The 13,767-nt window shown below is 40.5% G+C and overlaps 1 protein-coding gene across 4 annotated transcripts in view; it reads right to left on the reverse strand.

The window, feature by feature from the left end:
• SMCHD1 (structural maintenance of chromosomes flexible hinge domain containing 1) overlaps positions 1–13,767 on the reverse strand; it is a 183,386-nt gene that overhangs the window by 156,291 nt on the left and 13,328 nt on the right. For all 4 annotated transcript variants that reach the window (XM_050939184.1, XM_050939183.1, XM_050939185.1 and 1 more), the window contains exons 3-8: positions 13,378–13,539; positions 11,013–11,095; positions 10,788–10,918; positions 9,578–9,692; positions 9,300–9,419; positions 717–883 (exon numbers count right to left, since the gene is read on the reverse strand). In XM_050939184.1, the coding sequence (XP_050795141.1) occupies positions 717–883; positions 9,300–9,419; positions 9,578–9,692; positions 10,788–10,918; positions 11,013–11,095; positions 13,378–13,539 (778 nt within the window). The remainder of the gene's footprint in view (positions 1–716; positions 884–9,299; positions 9,420–9,577; positions 9,693–10,787; positions 10,919–11,012; positions 11,096–13,377; positions 13,540–13,767) is intronic.

A 13,767-nucleotide genomic window follows, 5' to 3' on the forward strand; every position in this document is an offset into this window, starting at 1 on the left:
AAATTTGACTGCCAAAGTCTTTTTGAAGCTTTCCAAATGATTGAAGCTGGCTTGCAAATCCTTAGTGATGACGATCCCGACAGCGAATGCAGGTCCAAAGTGATTAGGGGAGTTGGTCATCTAATGACTTGCCATAAAGAAATTTACCGGGGGGGGACAGGGAGGGAAAGGAAAGCAAAATAACAATCTCTAGATGTGTTTTTTAGAGTTCAGAAAGTTCAGCAGGAACAGCAAGAGGAGCAGGTGGACAATCCATCCTCTTCCACTCTCTGACTCCATCACCTCAACCAAGCTTCATGCTCAGCAATGATGATTGTAGTATTAAATTGTTTCTTTAAAATTGTTTAAAACTTATACCTGTATTAAACTGCTTGTTTAAAATTGTTTTAAATGTACATAATGCCTTTTGTCTGACAAAAAAAAGACATTTTCCTGGAAACTAACCCCACCATTCACATTAATTCTTATGGGGAAATTGGATTCACTTAACATCGTTTTGCTTAAAGACGCATTTTTCAGGAACATAACTACAATATTAAGTGACAAGTTATGGTACTGAATTTCAAAGTCATTAGAATATTTATCATCAACATTATAGTAAATCCAAACACAAATTACATCACTAAAAGTGTAATAACAGATTATAGTCTGACTTTGCATAAGAGGTTTTTTTTTAAATAAGAAAAATCTTTTACAAAAGTTAAATGTTGACTCACGCCAATTGCCTTGTCCAAAGATTAAAATAGTTTTTCAAGTACTGCATGTGATCTGGTTGTACACCTGTAACGACAACCGCAGTGAAACTCTTCTTGTCCCTTTCTTCCATTATGAGACTGTGTAGAAATCGTTCATCATCACTGGTGATATGAGCAGAGTCAGATGGCTAGAAAAAGGGGCCAAAAATGAAACAAAGACAGGAATTGAACAGTATACTTTTCTAAGCCCCTCTATATCATTTCAAAGATGGGTGAAAAAAGTCCTACCAAGCATATGGAGGCAAAAATTGCAAGACACTCTTATAGCAGACATTACATGGCAGGCTAATCCTCTTTGTTTAAGAGCGTCCTACTTAATTAACTGTCAGTATATGGTGCTCTCAATTCAGCAACCTTCAATCTATCAACACCTATGTAATTCTATATAAGAGTCTTACACTGCCACATCACTGTAGTAACTGGACATCTTCCAGTAATGCATTAAGCCAGTGGTTCTCAAACTTTTGCACTGGTGACCCTTTCACATAGCAAGCCTCTGAGTGCAACCTCCCCATATAAATTAAACACATTTTTAAATATATTTAATATCATTATAAATGCTGGAGGCAAAAAGCGTGGTTTGAGGAGGAGGCTGACAGCTCACGACTCCCCAGGTAATAACCTTGCAACCTCGTGAGGGCTCTCAACTCCCAGTTTGAGAACCCTTGCATTAAGCTACTTGACTAACTTATGTTGTGTGGTTCATTCTCTCTCTCATTGTCTAGTGGGCAGAAATGTGTGTACTGTTTTGGTTTTGAGGCTTTCCTTTCTAAGCGTACATGCTGCTATGGATTTAAATTAGAAAAGGTAAAGGTCCAAAAAGTGCACTTTGCACATGAGTGGGAGGTGGAGAGCCCTTAGTTCCTGCAGGAGTTTGTTCCACAGTCTCAGTCAGGCCTCACCATAATTCTTTCTCCTGCACAGATAATCTTCACTCTTTGATAGGAAGTTCCACTGTGCCTAAGAACAGAAGCAGTCCTTCATCCTGTATCCTTAGGCCATCTTTTAGATATGCTGGCCCAAGCCACTGGATACTGGATGCAGTATCTGACCCTAATGCTGTGACGCTGTGCCTGGGCAAGGGGAAAGGTGAACCGGAGGTTGGCCGGACATCTGGAGTAGGTCAAAATTGTCTTGGCAGTATGGGGTCATCATAGCAACAGTAGTTTTGTCCTATCTTATGTTGGATATTTTTCCAGGGATCATGGTGATCCATTGGAAAGAACAGAGGAGATTTCAAAACTATCAGAGGAGGGAAGCATCTGGGAGAGATCCTAAGCTCATGCCTCTCCTAGAACTTTGCATTTAGCATTCTCTGTGATGGCAAATAGGTCTATGGTCTGGTTCCCCAACAGTCAGAATATTGGGTTGAGAATGGATTTCCACAACCACTGCTTATTGCTGGTTATCACATGTCTGTTTCCGAAATTCATGAGATCTTTGTTAACCCCTGGAAAAGGCAGGGCCACTGGGGTCACTCCGTGTTGGTAACACTAACCACAGAATTTGATGGCTTCCAGACAAGTGGGAACAATTGTGCACCTCCCTGCTTGCTGATATAGTGCATTGCCGACATTACACTATACTACAGAGTTCTGCAGACCAGCTAGGACCACTACACAGTCCAACCTGATGGCCCTCAGCTCTAAGCTGTTCACATGTAACATTTAAGGAATATACTCCTTGCATTTGGAGGTGATTCAGGTGGATGCCCTAACCTGTCCCTGATACCTCCACAGTAAATGTCATTGCTGGGAAGGGGGTCAAGGAGGACACCCCTTTTCTTGCATTCAAGGGGTCTAGCCATTAGGTGACTTCTCAAAGGACTTGAGATGGTACCGTGACCAATCTATTCATGTAGTGTTTGGTTGGGGTATGCACTGGCCTTGGCCAGTGCTGGAATGTCTGCAGTGTATGTGAGTAGATAGAAGAAAAGTCTGGCAAACTGTGTTACTTAGGTACATGTGTCCTAATAACCCCAGGCATGGGCAAGAGCATCATGCAGTGTCTTGTCAGTGACTGAAAGCAACTGAATAAGTCCTCTGATAGATATGCTTGGGCTGACTGAGTTGAGTAGGGTTCCTATTAATTCTACTCTCTGGAATTGTGTGAGAGATGATTTTTTGTAGTTAACCAGAAACTCTAACTGAGAGAACAGGGAGAGGACTTGATTTAGTGTTGTCCTGGTCTCACCTGGCACTTGCCTGTGATCAGCCAGTCACCCAGGTATGCATAGACGTGAAGTACACTACCCCTGCCAGGTGCTTGGGAAAATACTCTCAGTGCTATGGTGTGTCCAAAGGTTAGAACCTAGGTCCCACTATAAATCTAGAGTACTTCCTGTGGTCCAGGTGGGGCGCAATGTCTAGTCTAGAACAGGATGAAGACATCTTTCTTCAGAATGAAGAAATACAGAGTATAGAAACCTTTTCCTCTTGGTATTCCTGAGACAAATCTTCTAAGGCTCCTAGACAGAGCAATGAGGCCAATTCTGTTTGCAAAAGAGTCCCTGAAAGAAGGCAGGGAAGGAGGTAGAAAATGGAACAGGATGATGATATCTAGCACCTATGTGTCTGTCGTATTGCCTGTCCATGCTTGAAGGAATGAGGCAAGGTGCTTCTGAAGGAAGTACTCCGTTGACTTGGTGCAGTTCTTGACCACGTTGTCAAATTTGCTGGTACACAAATGGAGCTCTGTACTTAAGTAGAGTGGAGAAAAGTTTGCTTCCTCTGCTGTTTCTTGACACTTTTTAGACTGGTACTCAGACTATGTATAATAGGAAGACATGTACTGTCTTTCTTGATATTAAAATGGAGTGGGGTACACCAGAACTGTGCAGATTCCAAAAGATTACAGAATTGCCTTGGAATTGGTAGTGAGTATAGAGCATTGTTTTCTCACTAAATATCTCTATTCATTCCTTCAAAGGCAGCAAAGAGTCCTGTAGACTAACAGACGTATTGGAGCATGAGCTTTCGTGGGTGAATACCCACTTCGTCGGATGCACCCACGAAAGCTCATGCTCCAATATGTCTGCTAGTCTATAAGGTGCTACAGGACTCTTCGCTGCTTTTACAGATCCAGACTAACACGGCAACCCCTCTGATATATTTCTTCAAAGTGCAATCTTCAGTAGTGATTTGTAGTTTACAAGAGATGTCCCCAGCATCTCTTGTAAACAACAAAGGAGGTGACAAAGGCTGAGAAAGGAGGTGCTGTCGTCATCATGAATAGGTCGGAATATGAACAAAAGGCTGCTCGGCAGCTCTCTAACTCCACATTCTACAGGTCATTACCCTCTGATCCCACGGATGATTACCAAAAGAAACTCACGATCTGCTCAAAAATCTCCCTGAGAAAGCACAGGTACAGATCTGTACAGACACATGCCTAGAACCCCGACCAGGTGTATTCTATTTGCTACCCAAGATCCATAAACATGGAAATCCTGGACGCCCCATCATCTCAAGCATTGGCACCTTAACAGCAGGATTGTCTGGCTATGTGGACTCTCTCCTCAGGCCCTGTGCTACCAGCACTCCCAGCTATCTTCGAGACACCACTGACTTCCTGAGGAAACTACAATCTATCGGTTATCTGCCAGAAAACACCATCCTGGCCACTATGGATGTAGAAGCCCTCTACATCAACATTCCACAAAGATGGACTACAAGCCATCAGGAATAGTATCCCCGATAATATCACAGCTAACCTGGTGGCTGAACTTTGTGACTTTGTCCTCACCCACAACTATTTCACATTTGGGGACAATATATACCTTCAAGTCAGTGGCACTGATATGGGTACCCGCATGGCCCCACAGTATGCCAACATCTTTACGGCTGACTTAGAACAACGCTTCCTTAGCTCTCATTCCCTAACGCCCCTGCTCTACTTGCGCTACACTGATGACATCATCATCTGGACTCATGGAAAAGAAGCCCTCGAGGAATTCCACCGTGATTTTAACAATTTCCATCCCACCATCAACCTCAGCCTAGACCAATCCACACAAGCCGTTCATTTCCTAGACACTACTGTGCTAATAAGCAATGGTCACATACACACCACCCTATACCGGAAACCCACTGACCGCTATACTTACCTACAGGCCTCCAGCTTCCATCCAAGACACATCACATGATCCATTGTCTACAGTCAAGCTCTAAGATACAACCGTATTTGCTCCAATCCCTCAGGCAGAGATAAACACCTACAAGATCTCTATCAAGCATTCCTAAAACTACAATACCCACCTGCTGAAGTGAAAAAACAGATTGACAGAGCCTGGAGAGTACCCAGAAGCCACCTACTACAGGACAGGCCCAACAAAGAAAACAACAGAACGCCACTAGCCATCACCTACAGACCCCAACTAAAACCTCTCCAGCGCATCATCAAAGATCTACAACCTATCCTTAAAGATGATTCCTCACTCTCCTAGATCTTGGGAGACAGGCCAGTCCTCGCTTACAGACAGTATCCCAACCTGAAGCAAATACTCACCAGCAACCGCACACCATACAACATAAACACTAACCCAGGAACCTATCCTTGCAAGAAAGCCCGATGCCAGCTCTGTCTACACATTCAAGTGACTCCATCATAGGACCTAATCACATCAGCCACGCCATCAGGGGCTCGTTCATCTGCACATCTACCAACATGATATATGCCATCATGTGCCAGCAATGCCCCTCTGCCATGTACATTGGGCAAACCGGACAGTCTCTACGCAAAAGAATAAATGGACACAAATCTGACATCAGGAATCATACCATTCAAAAACCAGTGGGAGAACACTTCAACCTCTCTAACCACTCAGTGACAGACTTTAAGGTGGCAATTTTGCAACAAAAAAAACTTCAAAAACAGACTCCAAAGAGACACTGCTGAACTTGAATTAATATGCAAATTAGATACAATTAACTCAGACCTAAACAGAGACTGGGAATAGTTGGGTCATTACACTAATTGAATCTATTTCCCTATGTTAAGTTCTCCTCACATCTTCTATGGGTCATTTTAATTATCACTTCAAAAGTGTTTTTTCTCCTGCTGTATGATAGCTCATCTCAATTGATTAGACTCTTCCTGTTGGTATGCATACTTCCACCTTTTCAAGTTCTCTGTATGTATAAATATCTCCTGTCTGTGTGTTCTATTCTATGCATCTGAAGAAGTGAGCTGTAGCTCACAAAAGCTCATGCTGAAATAAATTTGTTAGTCTCTAAGGTGCTACAAGTATTCCTGTTCTTTTTGTCCCCAGCATGGTCACCACAGTGGCCATGGATCTAGCTGTGTGATGTCATCTGCACCCCACAACGTATTTGCCACCAATCATCCCTCTTTTACACTGTCCTCCAGAGACCTTCTAGCCTCATGAGGGAGCTTATTGATAAATAGCTTCACTTTGTCCCATATTAAAAAGTCATATTTGGCAAGGAGAGCTTGGCAACTAGCCAGCTGTAGTGATGTACAGCAGTTGGTCTTTCTCCTGAACAGATTTAATCATTTGGAATCTTTGAATTCAGGTGCATTTTTGCCATGGTTTTTCTTAGATGGCCAAGACCATCAGAGGTCTGTGGTAGGATGCAAAAAAAAGTATTCAACCCTGGAAGGTGTAACCAGGCATCTTTTCTCAATATGCTCTGCTGGTGATGGTGCAGTGGCTGCTGTTAGCGACAGGGCTAGTAATCCCTTATTTATGAGGAAGGCAATTCTGGCAGGACCTGCTAGTGATCAGATATCGAATAGTTTGAGAGATTTTTCAGGTATTATCAAAGTTCCAATCTCCAGTGAATCTGCAAATCATACCAGAAACTCTTGGAATGTTTTGAAATCATCTGGCATTGTTATCTGTGCCAAGGCAACTGCTCTGTCACACAAAGAAGAAAGGTCTTTGAGGGGGCGGGAGTGGGAGAGGCAACGCCAGTCACTGATAGGTTTGTGAGTCTAGGTCCCACTCCACCTAGTACTCTGTCATCTGTAGTCTTGCTAATGAGACTATTGGAGGAGGAGATCTCGTCCAATGGAGGCGAGTGGCTCCTTAAGGCTTGGAAAGATAGATGCCAGAACAACAACAACAAACACGGAGATATACCTCTCTCATAGAACTGGAACGGACCCCAAAAGGTCATCGAGTCCAGCCCCCTGCCTTCAATAGCAGGACCAAATACTGATGTTGCCCCAGATCCCTAAGCAGCCCCCTCAAGGATTGAACTCACAACCCTGGGTTTAGCACACCAATGCTCAAACCACTGAGCTATCCCTCCCCCCTAGAGTGGCATACTGTATGAATACACGAGTGGAACAGTAGGTTCTTCTGGCAGTACTGCTCAGGAACTGTATGGCGGAGGACTTCCTCCTCGATATCAGCAAGGTGTGCCACTATGATGGTGACAAGGAGTATAACTTCTTCAGAGATGGTGCTGGGGCTTTTGTCGGCATCAATGACAGTTCTGCAATCCATGATTGTTCCCTCGGTGCTGGGGTCAACATTGGCAGTGGGGCATTTGGTACCAGGTGGGGTACTAATGGAGTCTGCTGCACTGCAGTATGCTCTTTTTCCACTCATCTGCGGAGCTGGACATGTTTTGGAGTGTTTATTCCCCAATGCTTTCCTGTCTCTCTGCATAAGAGGACACCAAACTCTCCTCTGAACTTCTGTGTTCCAAGGTGTCCTCTTTCAGTGGCCTTCTTTGATATCTTAGGCATTACCTTTGATGTAAATGGTCTTGATGATTCCAGTACTAGGGTCAGTGCCAGCATCAATGCCATTGTTAGTTTCTTACTCAGTGCAGACTTCTCCACTGACATCTTGGGCATCACTTACCTGCTCAGACCACTGAAGGGTGCATGTTTGACCAGCAGGGGGAGGGGGAGTTGACCTTGGAGCGTCTGGGTTCTATGCTACACTCAGATTTTTCTAAGAGATGGAGCTTGTGTCTCGCATCCCAGCATTTTTAGGTACAATGGAGAATGAAAGGTAAACAAAGCCACTGCTTAGAATGTCTGATTCACCCAGACATACACAGTACTTACTGCGTCTATCTTTAAACAAAATTAGCCTATCACAGGGTTCTGAATCTGCCATCTTGAGGTTCTTGTACAAGGGCTGTCAGTATGGGGAGGTAGTTTGGTGATGTACAGGGAAGTCAGGTCAAAAAATTTAGATCTGGATAAGGATTATCCAAGTCCAAAATGTTGTAAGAAAGAGAATGATAGTTGATATTAAATGTCTCAGATGCTTAAGACAAAGACAGCTCATGCTAGAGTTCTCAACAAAATAGACACAGCTAGGTAAGAGGGAACTGAGGAAGGGGGTTGCAGTCACCCTTCCCTTTATGGGAAGCACAAGGAGGCATATGGTATGTGCATGACCCCACCAGATACTACTAACAAGAGGAAGCTGGTCTCCCACACGTGCACGCCTACAGTGGGAGCCACACTGACACATACTCTAGGAACTTATTTTATTTCTTTTCCCCTTCTCCACTTCTGTCAAACACTCCACTCCCCACTCCTCCTCTCCCACCTCACAGTATTAGAACCCCAGGGTCACTCTAGACATCCAGGCCCTTAGCAAATCTTGCCAGTCCTTTGTCTCCAAAATGTATGTATACCTTCTTATCACTACAGCAAAAACTTTTATTGATGCAGTCATTTTTTACCTTCACTATTGCAACCTACTTCTCTCTAGTCTCCCACTTCAGCAGCTTCAAAAGGATCTTTCTAAAAATCAGTTCCTTCTCCTGCCACTCTAGCCATGTCAGTCTCCTCTTTAGATTTCTTTACTGGCTTCTCATCTTCCAAATCAAAATTCAAGCCCTTTATCATTGTCAAAGTGCTTCCAGCTGTGCCCCGCCTACATCTTTGGTCTCATTTTTTTCTTCCCACACTCCTTTTGAGCCTCTCTCCTTAGACTTTACTGTCTTTCCTCTCACTCACATTTTTAATTCTTCTTCCAAAATGTCAGGAAAATGGAATAGGGAAGGACTGACCATTGAAATTCCTCTTTGGCTCTTTACATCCACAAGCTTTTCAATGGTAAGTCATCAAGATTCAAAATGAACAACAACAAAAAAACTCCTGTGAACATTTCACCTATAAATAATGTATATTTCATGTATAATATTTTGGTTTGGAAGGTACTCTCGTTCTCTAATTTAGACTATAAACTCTTGAAGCTGGGATATTTTCCTTTTATGTTTGGTACTAAGCCAGCACATTTGCAGTTATTATTATTAACAATGCCAAAGCATTTTTCTCCAGATAGTACCTCAAAGCAGCACAGTGACTCAGAAAAAGTGTCACTCACTGACTCAATCAATCCTTTGGGTTATAATACATATGGTAGAAGACCCACATGTGAGAAAACCTTACAATATACTGCCATTAAGTTCACTTTATTAAACTTTTATACCCCATACACTAACTGTGTGCATGTGACATATGTATGCCTGGAGAACTGTTATAGGTATACCATACAAAACAAACTAGTTTTCCTAGGAAAGATGTTCACTTAAAAAAGCATTACTTTACCTTTCTGTTTCTAATGTATCCACTATATATTGCTTCTTTGTTTTTCTCTTTCTTTTCAAAATCCTCTTTAGAAAGGAAAAGCTCATGGACATCATGAGAATCTGCAGGTTTGCTTATCATCTGTTAAGGATTAAAGAAAAATAAATTTAAAAATCACAGTTGGACACCAAAATGCATTATTAATAAGACAGTTCAGTGATGTGGTAACAGATGAATTACCTCAATGTCATTGTGTAAAGAAATGCTGATAATTAATATACTGAGATCATTCTACTTACTCTGGCAGACTGCCCAATGAAGAACACAGCTTGTTTGCCTCCAACACCAAAATATGAGATGTCACTATTTAAACTGCGAGGCACTGGAGGAGGGCGTACGTATCCTGAATGATCACTAAAAACAAAACTGTCTTTAATACTTTTTTCAAAACACACATCACAAAACTGCTCAAGGATAAACATTTTTATTAAACACCTCCTGTAATCATCATCGTCCCTAAAGTTTTTCATTCAAAAATTTCTCATTCAAGACCTCAGATCTATGTTAAGAGCATACATTTAATGTTGCAACTAATAACCAGGTTGTAGTTTTATCAAATCTCTAAAAAGAAAAAACAAAACTCATTATTAAACTGAAATCATGTAGGTCACAATGTATTCTGATTAACATGGTTGCCTAGCAAAACTGTTTATAGATTTCCCCCCTCTTCTCCCCAATGAGCCATGTATACAATTTTTCTGCCCTTCCTGTGGCAGGGTAAGTCTGTGTTTGGTTTTTGGCATTTTAACTCTTATCTGAATTACTTTTATTCTTTTAACCATTTTGTTCGTACCCATACGCACCCTACAAACTACAGAAGGAAAGTGACTTGGTTTAGTCAGTTTTCTTCTGCATCAAGTTCTTTTTATAAAGACATAAGGCACAATCTTAAAAACATTTCTCATAATTGCCAGATCTGTGTTAAAAACATTTGAGATACCATGATAACCATTATACAGAAACTTAAGATGACAGAATGGTAGAAGACGACATATTAATCCTAGCATAGCTTCCCCTTTGCACACAGTACATGGAACCGCTATAAAGAAACAGACTAAGAAGTTAATTTCTCTTCATACACGGCCCCTTTTTCATCACAGATTTTTGGGTCAGGAAGATGAGAAAGGTTGCTGGACATCCCTTTGAATAGCTTAGGTATGTTCTTGGATTCCCCACTGGCACTAAACCCTAATATAGCAGCATCCACCAGTAACACTTTCTACCATCTCTACTTGTTTTGGGCACTCTACCCCGTCCTAGTGAACAATGACCTGACCTCAGTTTTTCATACCTTCATCACCTCTCAGCTGGGCTACAGCAATGCAATATACTCAGACATGAACCTGATATTAGTAATTCTCTATTTTAAAAAATGTGCTCTGTAAAGATCTTCACAACTAGTCAGTTTTTCAGTTATGTGATTAAAAACAATGTATAATGCTTTCTAACCTTTCAAAATCACCTTGTCTTGTAAACTTTGATAATCTATACACAGCCCAGTTGTTAAGCTGCTTAGAAGTCATCCCTCTTCCATTATCAATCACGGCAACGGCTGGTTTTCCTTGAGACTCATCAAATAACTGTTTGGAAAGAAAAACAAGGAGAACCAAAATATATACATGAAATCCTAAATTTGAATAGAGTATAAAATAGAGTATTCCTTTTGTATCATACCAATTTTATCTGTATGCTTCGAATACCAGTATTTCGAGAAGTAGCTGACAAAGAATTGTCAATCAACTCAGCAAAGGCAAATGCTAAGGAAAAAGAAAAAATTGTTAGTAATTATTGATCTCTAAAAGTAGGAAAATACCCACATACTTGAACCAGTGTTCCCTGGGCATGACTCCCAGGTAAGCGTGGGCAATATATGACTGACAATGAAAAATACTTGATCCACCATCACTTGTTTTAAGAGTCATTCATGTGTGTTTATTAGTGCTTGCTGAGCATGTTCAAGTCCCCTACAAGGCGAGTGGCTATTAGCTATGCTTGGGAACATAACGAATTAAAGGGGTTCCCCACCCCACCCCCCAACACAGGAGACAAACCTGTTCCTCCTTGTTCATTGGTGAAACATATTCTGGATCAGTTATCACAAATCAGGAATGAATTTCTGGGACATCAAGTGTTTAACAGACTGCCTTTCATCTACAAAATTTGATGGGAGTCTGGATTCACTAAAAAAGGGATTGGGCACAGGTGGCAAAATTTACAGAAAAACTTATTTAAGTTTAGTCAAGACCACAGAAGATGAAGAAAATTGCAGAGGGAGCTTAAAAATTTGGTGAATGGAAGTACAATAGCAGATTTGACAAATGCAAGGCAATACACACTGGAAGTAGAAATCAGAACTTCTCAGACAACTTTTAACATCTCAAAAAAAAAAAACAGGACATCATTGCTCAGTTAATACCTTTGCTCAGTGTGCAGCAACAATAAAAAAAAGCAAAATATTAGAGTGCATAAACTGATGATGAGCAATAATAAAAATTAAAATGCCATGATTTAGAACAATCTGTAATAAGATGTTACTTTCTGGTAATTCCACCTCAAAAGGAGACATCACAGAAGGAGGAGATGGTCAGATATGGGCAACAAGTGATAAGAAACATGAAAAAACCTCTATAATAAAGAGAGTTTGAAAAGATTAGGACAGCTCACCTTAAAGGAGATCTATAAGACTGGATGAGATAATAGTATACAAAGTAATGAATAGTTTACAGAGAGCAGATCAGGCATGTCTATTCACCCTCTCTAATACAAAAACAGTGGGTACTCAATTAAATTGAAAGGCAACAAGTTTAAAACTGGTAAGAGGAAATACTTTTCCCACAGAACATAAAATTAGTCTGTGAAATTCATTGCTACAACATATTATAGAGGAAAGGGGCTATGCAGTATTCAGTAGAAAGAACTGGACACACATAAAATAGTATAAATTAAAATAAACAGTCTTAGAAAGGGTTATAAACCCTCATTGCTTCAGGAAATAAACTAATTTGAAATGGGGATTAGGAAGAAACTTTCATCATGTGCGGGTTATTCCATAATTGCCTACTGCTGGGCTCTTGCACCTTCCTCTAAGGCACCTGGTACTGGCCACTGTTGGAAATATGAACAACTTGTCTAAACCAGTAAGTCTTTTCCTATGTTCCTAAACACTCCAACTGCCACAATAATAGTTATCAACAGACTAAACCAAAAACTGCAGAAGAAAATAGGAATATGGTAATCCAAAAGATTGTGAGTAACTGAGGTTTGCTGCTCGTGAAAAGAAATAGGGATAGTTGTGAGCCACATCTTATTATAATCCAGAATTCCATGCATGAAGTGATGTGCATATAGTTCTACAACTGTGATTTTTCTAGGCAGTTCTGAGCCTAGAAGGATATGCATACTAAATAAAGAGAGCAAAAGTTTAGTAGTATTTAATTAAGTTGGTACACAAATTAATCTGTACCTTGAAATGCAGCAATGATCAGAAAAAATGACCAATGTACAAGCGGTACCTTCTTTAAAGAGTACATCAGCTTACTTTATTAACAAAGACAACTAGTTCCTATTTTTCAATCCTGTCAGCCCGGAAGAGCCAAAACACAGATAGGGACAGCAAACAGGCTTATAGTCAGACTCGTCTATCAATAAATTCAAAATACAAAATCTACTACAAGTACAGGCAGTAGAAAGAAAGGCTGGGCTTTCATATCTCCAGTTGAGTTTGCAAAATTCTCAATGACAAAGTATTTTTGCTTGTAAAATAAGAAAAATTCTTCTGCAAGTAACATGTGCAGTAAACTTGGAACTTCATGATGCTATTTTTAGAGTCACTTTCTAAACCAGAGTTTAAAAGTAAAGGTGAACTTAAACTGAAAAAAATTGAAGTTTAAATGCTCCAACCGAAGTGACAAAAGGTAAAATACAAGTGAAATTATTAAAGACAAGAAATGCCTTGCTCATGAAGGTCCTTCTAAGGTAAATGATGATTAAAAATACATGAAAAACAGTTTTTAGATTATAAAAAAATCTGAATACTTACGCAAAGGATTTTGCCCTTCACTAGCATAATATTCATACATGCCACTTTTGATAAGTGTGTCATAGTGTGGTAGGAAGTCAATTCGCTCCTTTGTTGCTGAAAGTAGTGTCTGATCAACTGACTGTAGCAAATACAAAGTAACCCCTTCTTGAACAATTTCATCTGCAATGGAGTTAAAATATTAAATACAAAGGAAAAATCCCTCCAGATATTTCCTGGCCCAAAATCTGGAAGATAGTTTTAACGTCTGATGCACTTCTTTTCTCTTTCCACTTTCTATGAAATGTTCCAAGGAGGAACAGTAACTTAATTCAAAACCTTTTCATATCCCCAAACTTAATAAAGTCAGTACTTCCAATTGAAGTACTAACGCACTGTCTTTGCCATTTC

Source organism: Gopherus flavomarginatus, chromosome 2 (genome assembly GCF_025201925.1).
Source record: "Gopherus flavomarginatus isolate rGopFla2 chromosome 2, rGopFla2.mat.asm, whole genome shotgun sequence".
Lineage (NCBI taxonomy): Eukaryota > Metazoa > Chordata > Testudines > Testudinidae > Gopherus > Gopherus flavomarginatus.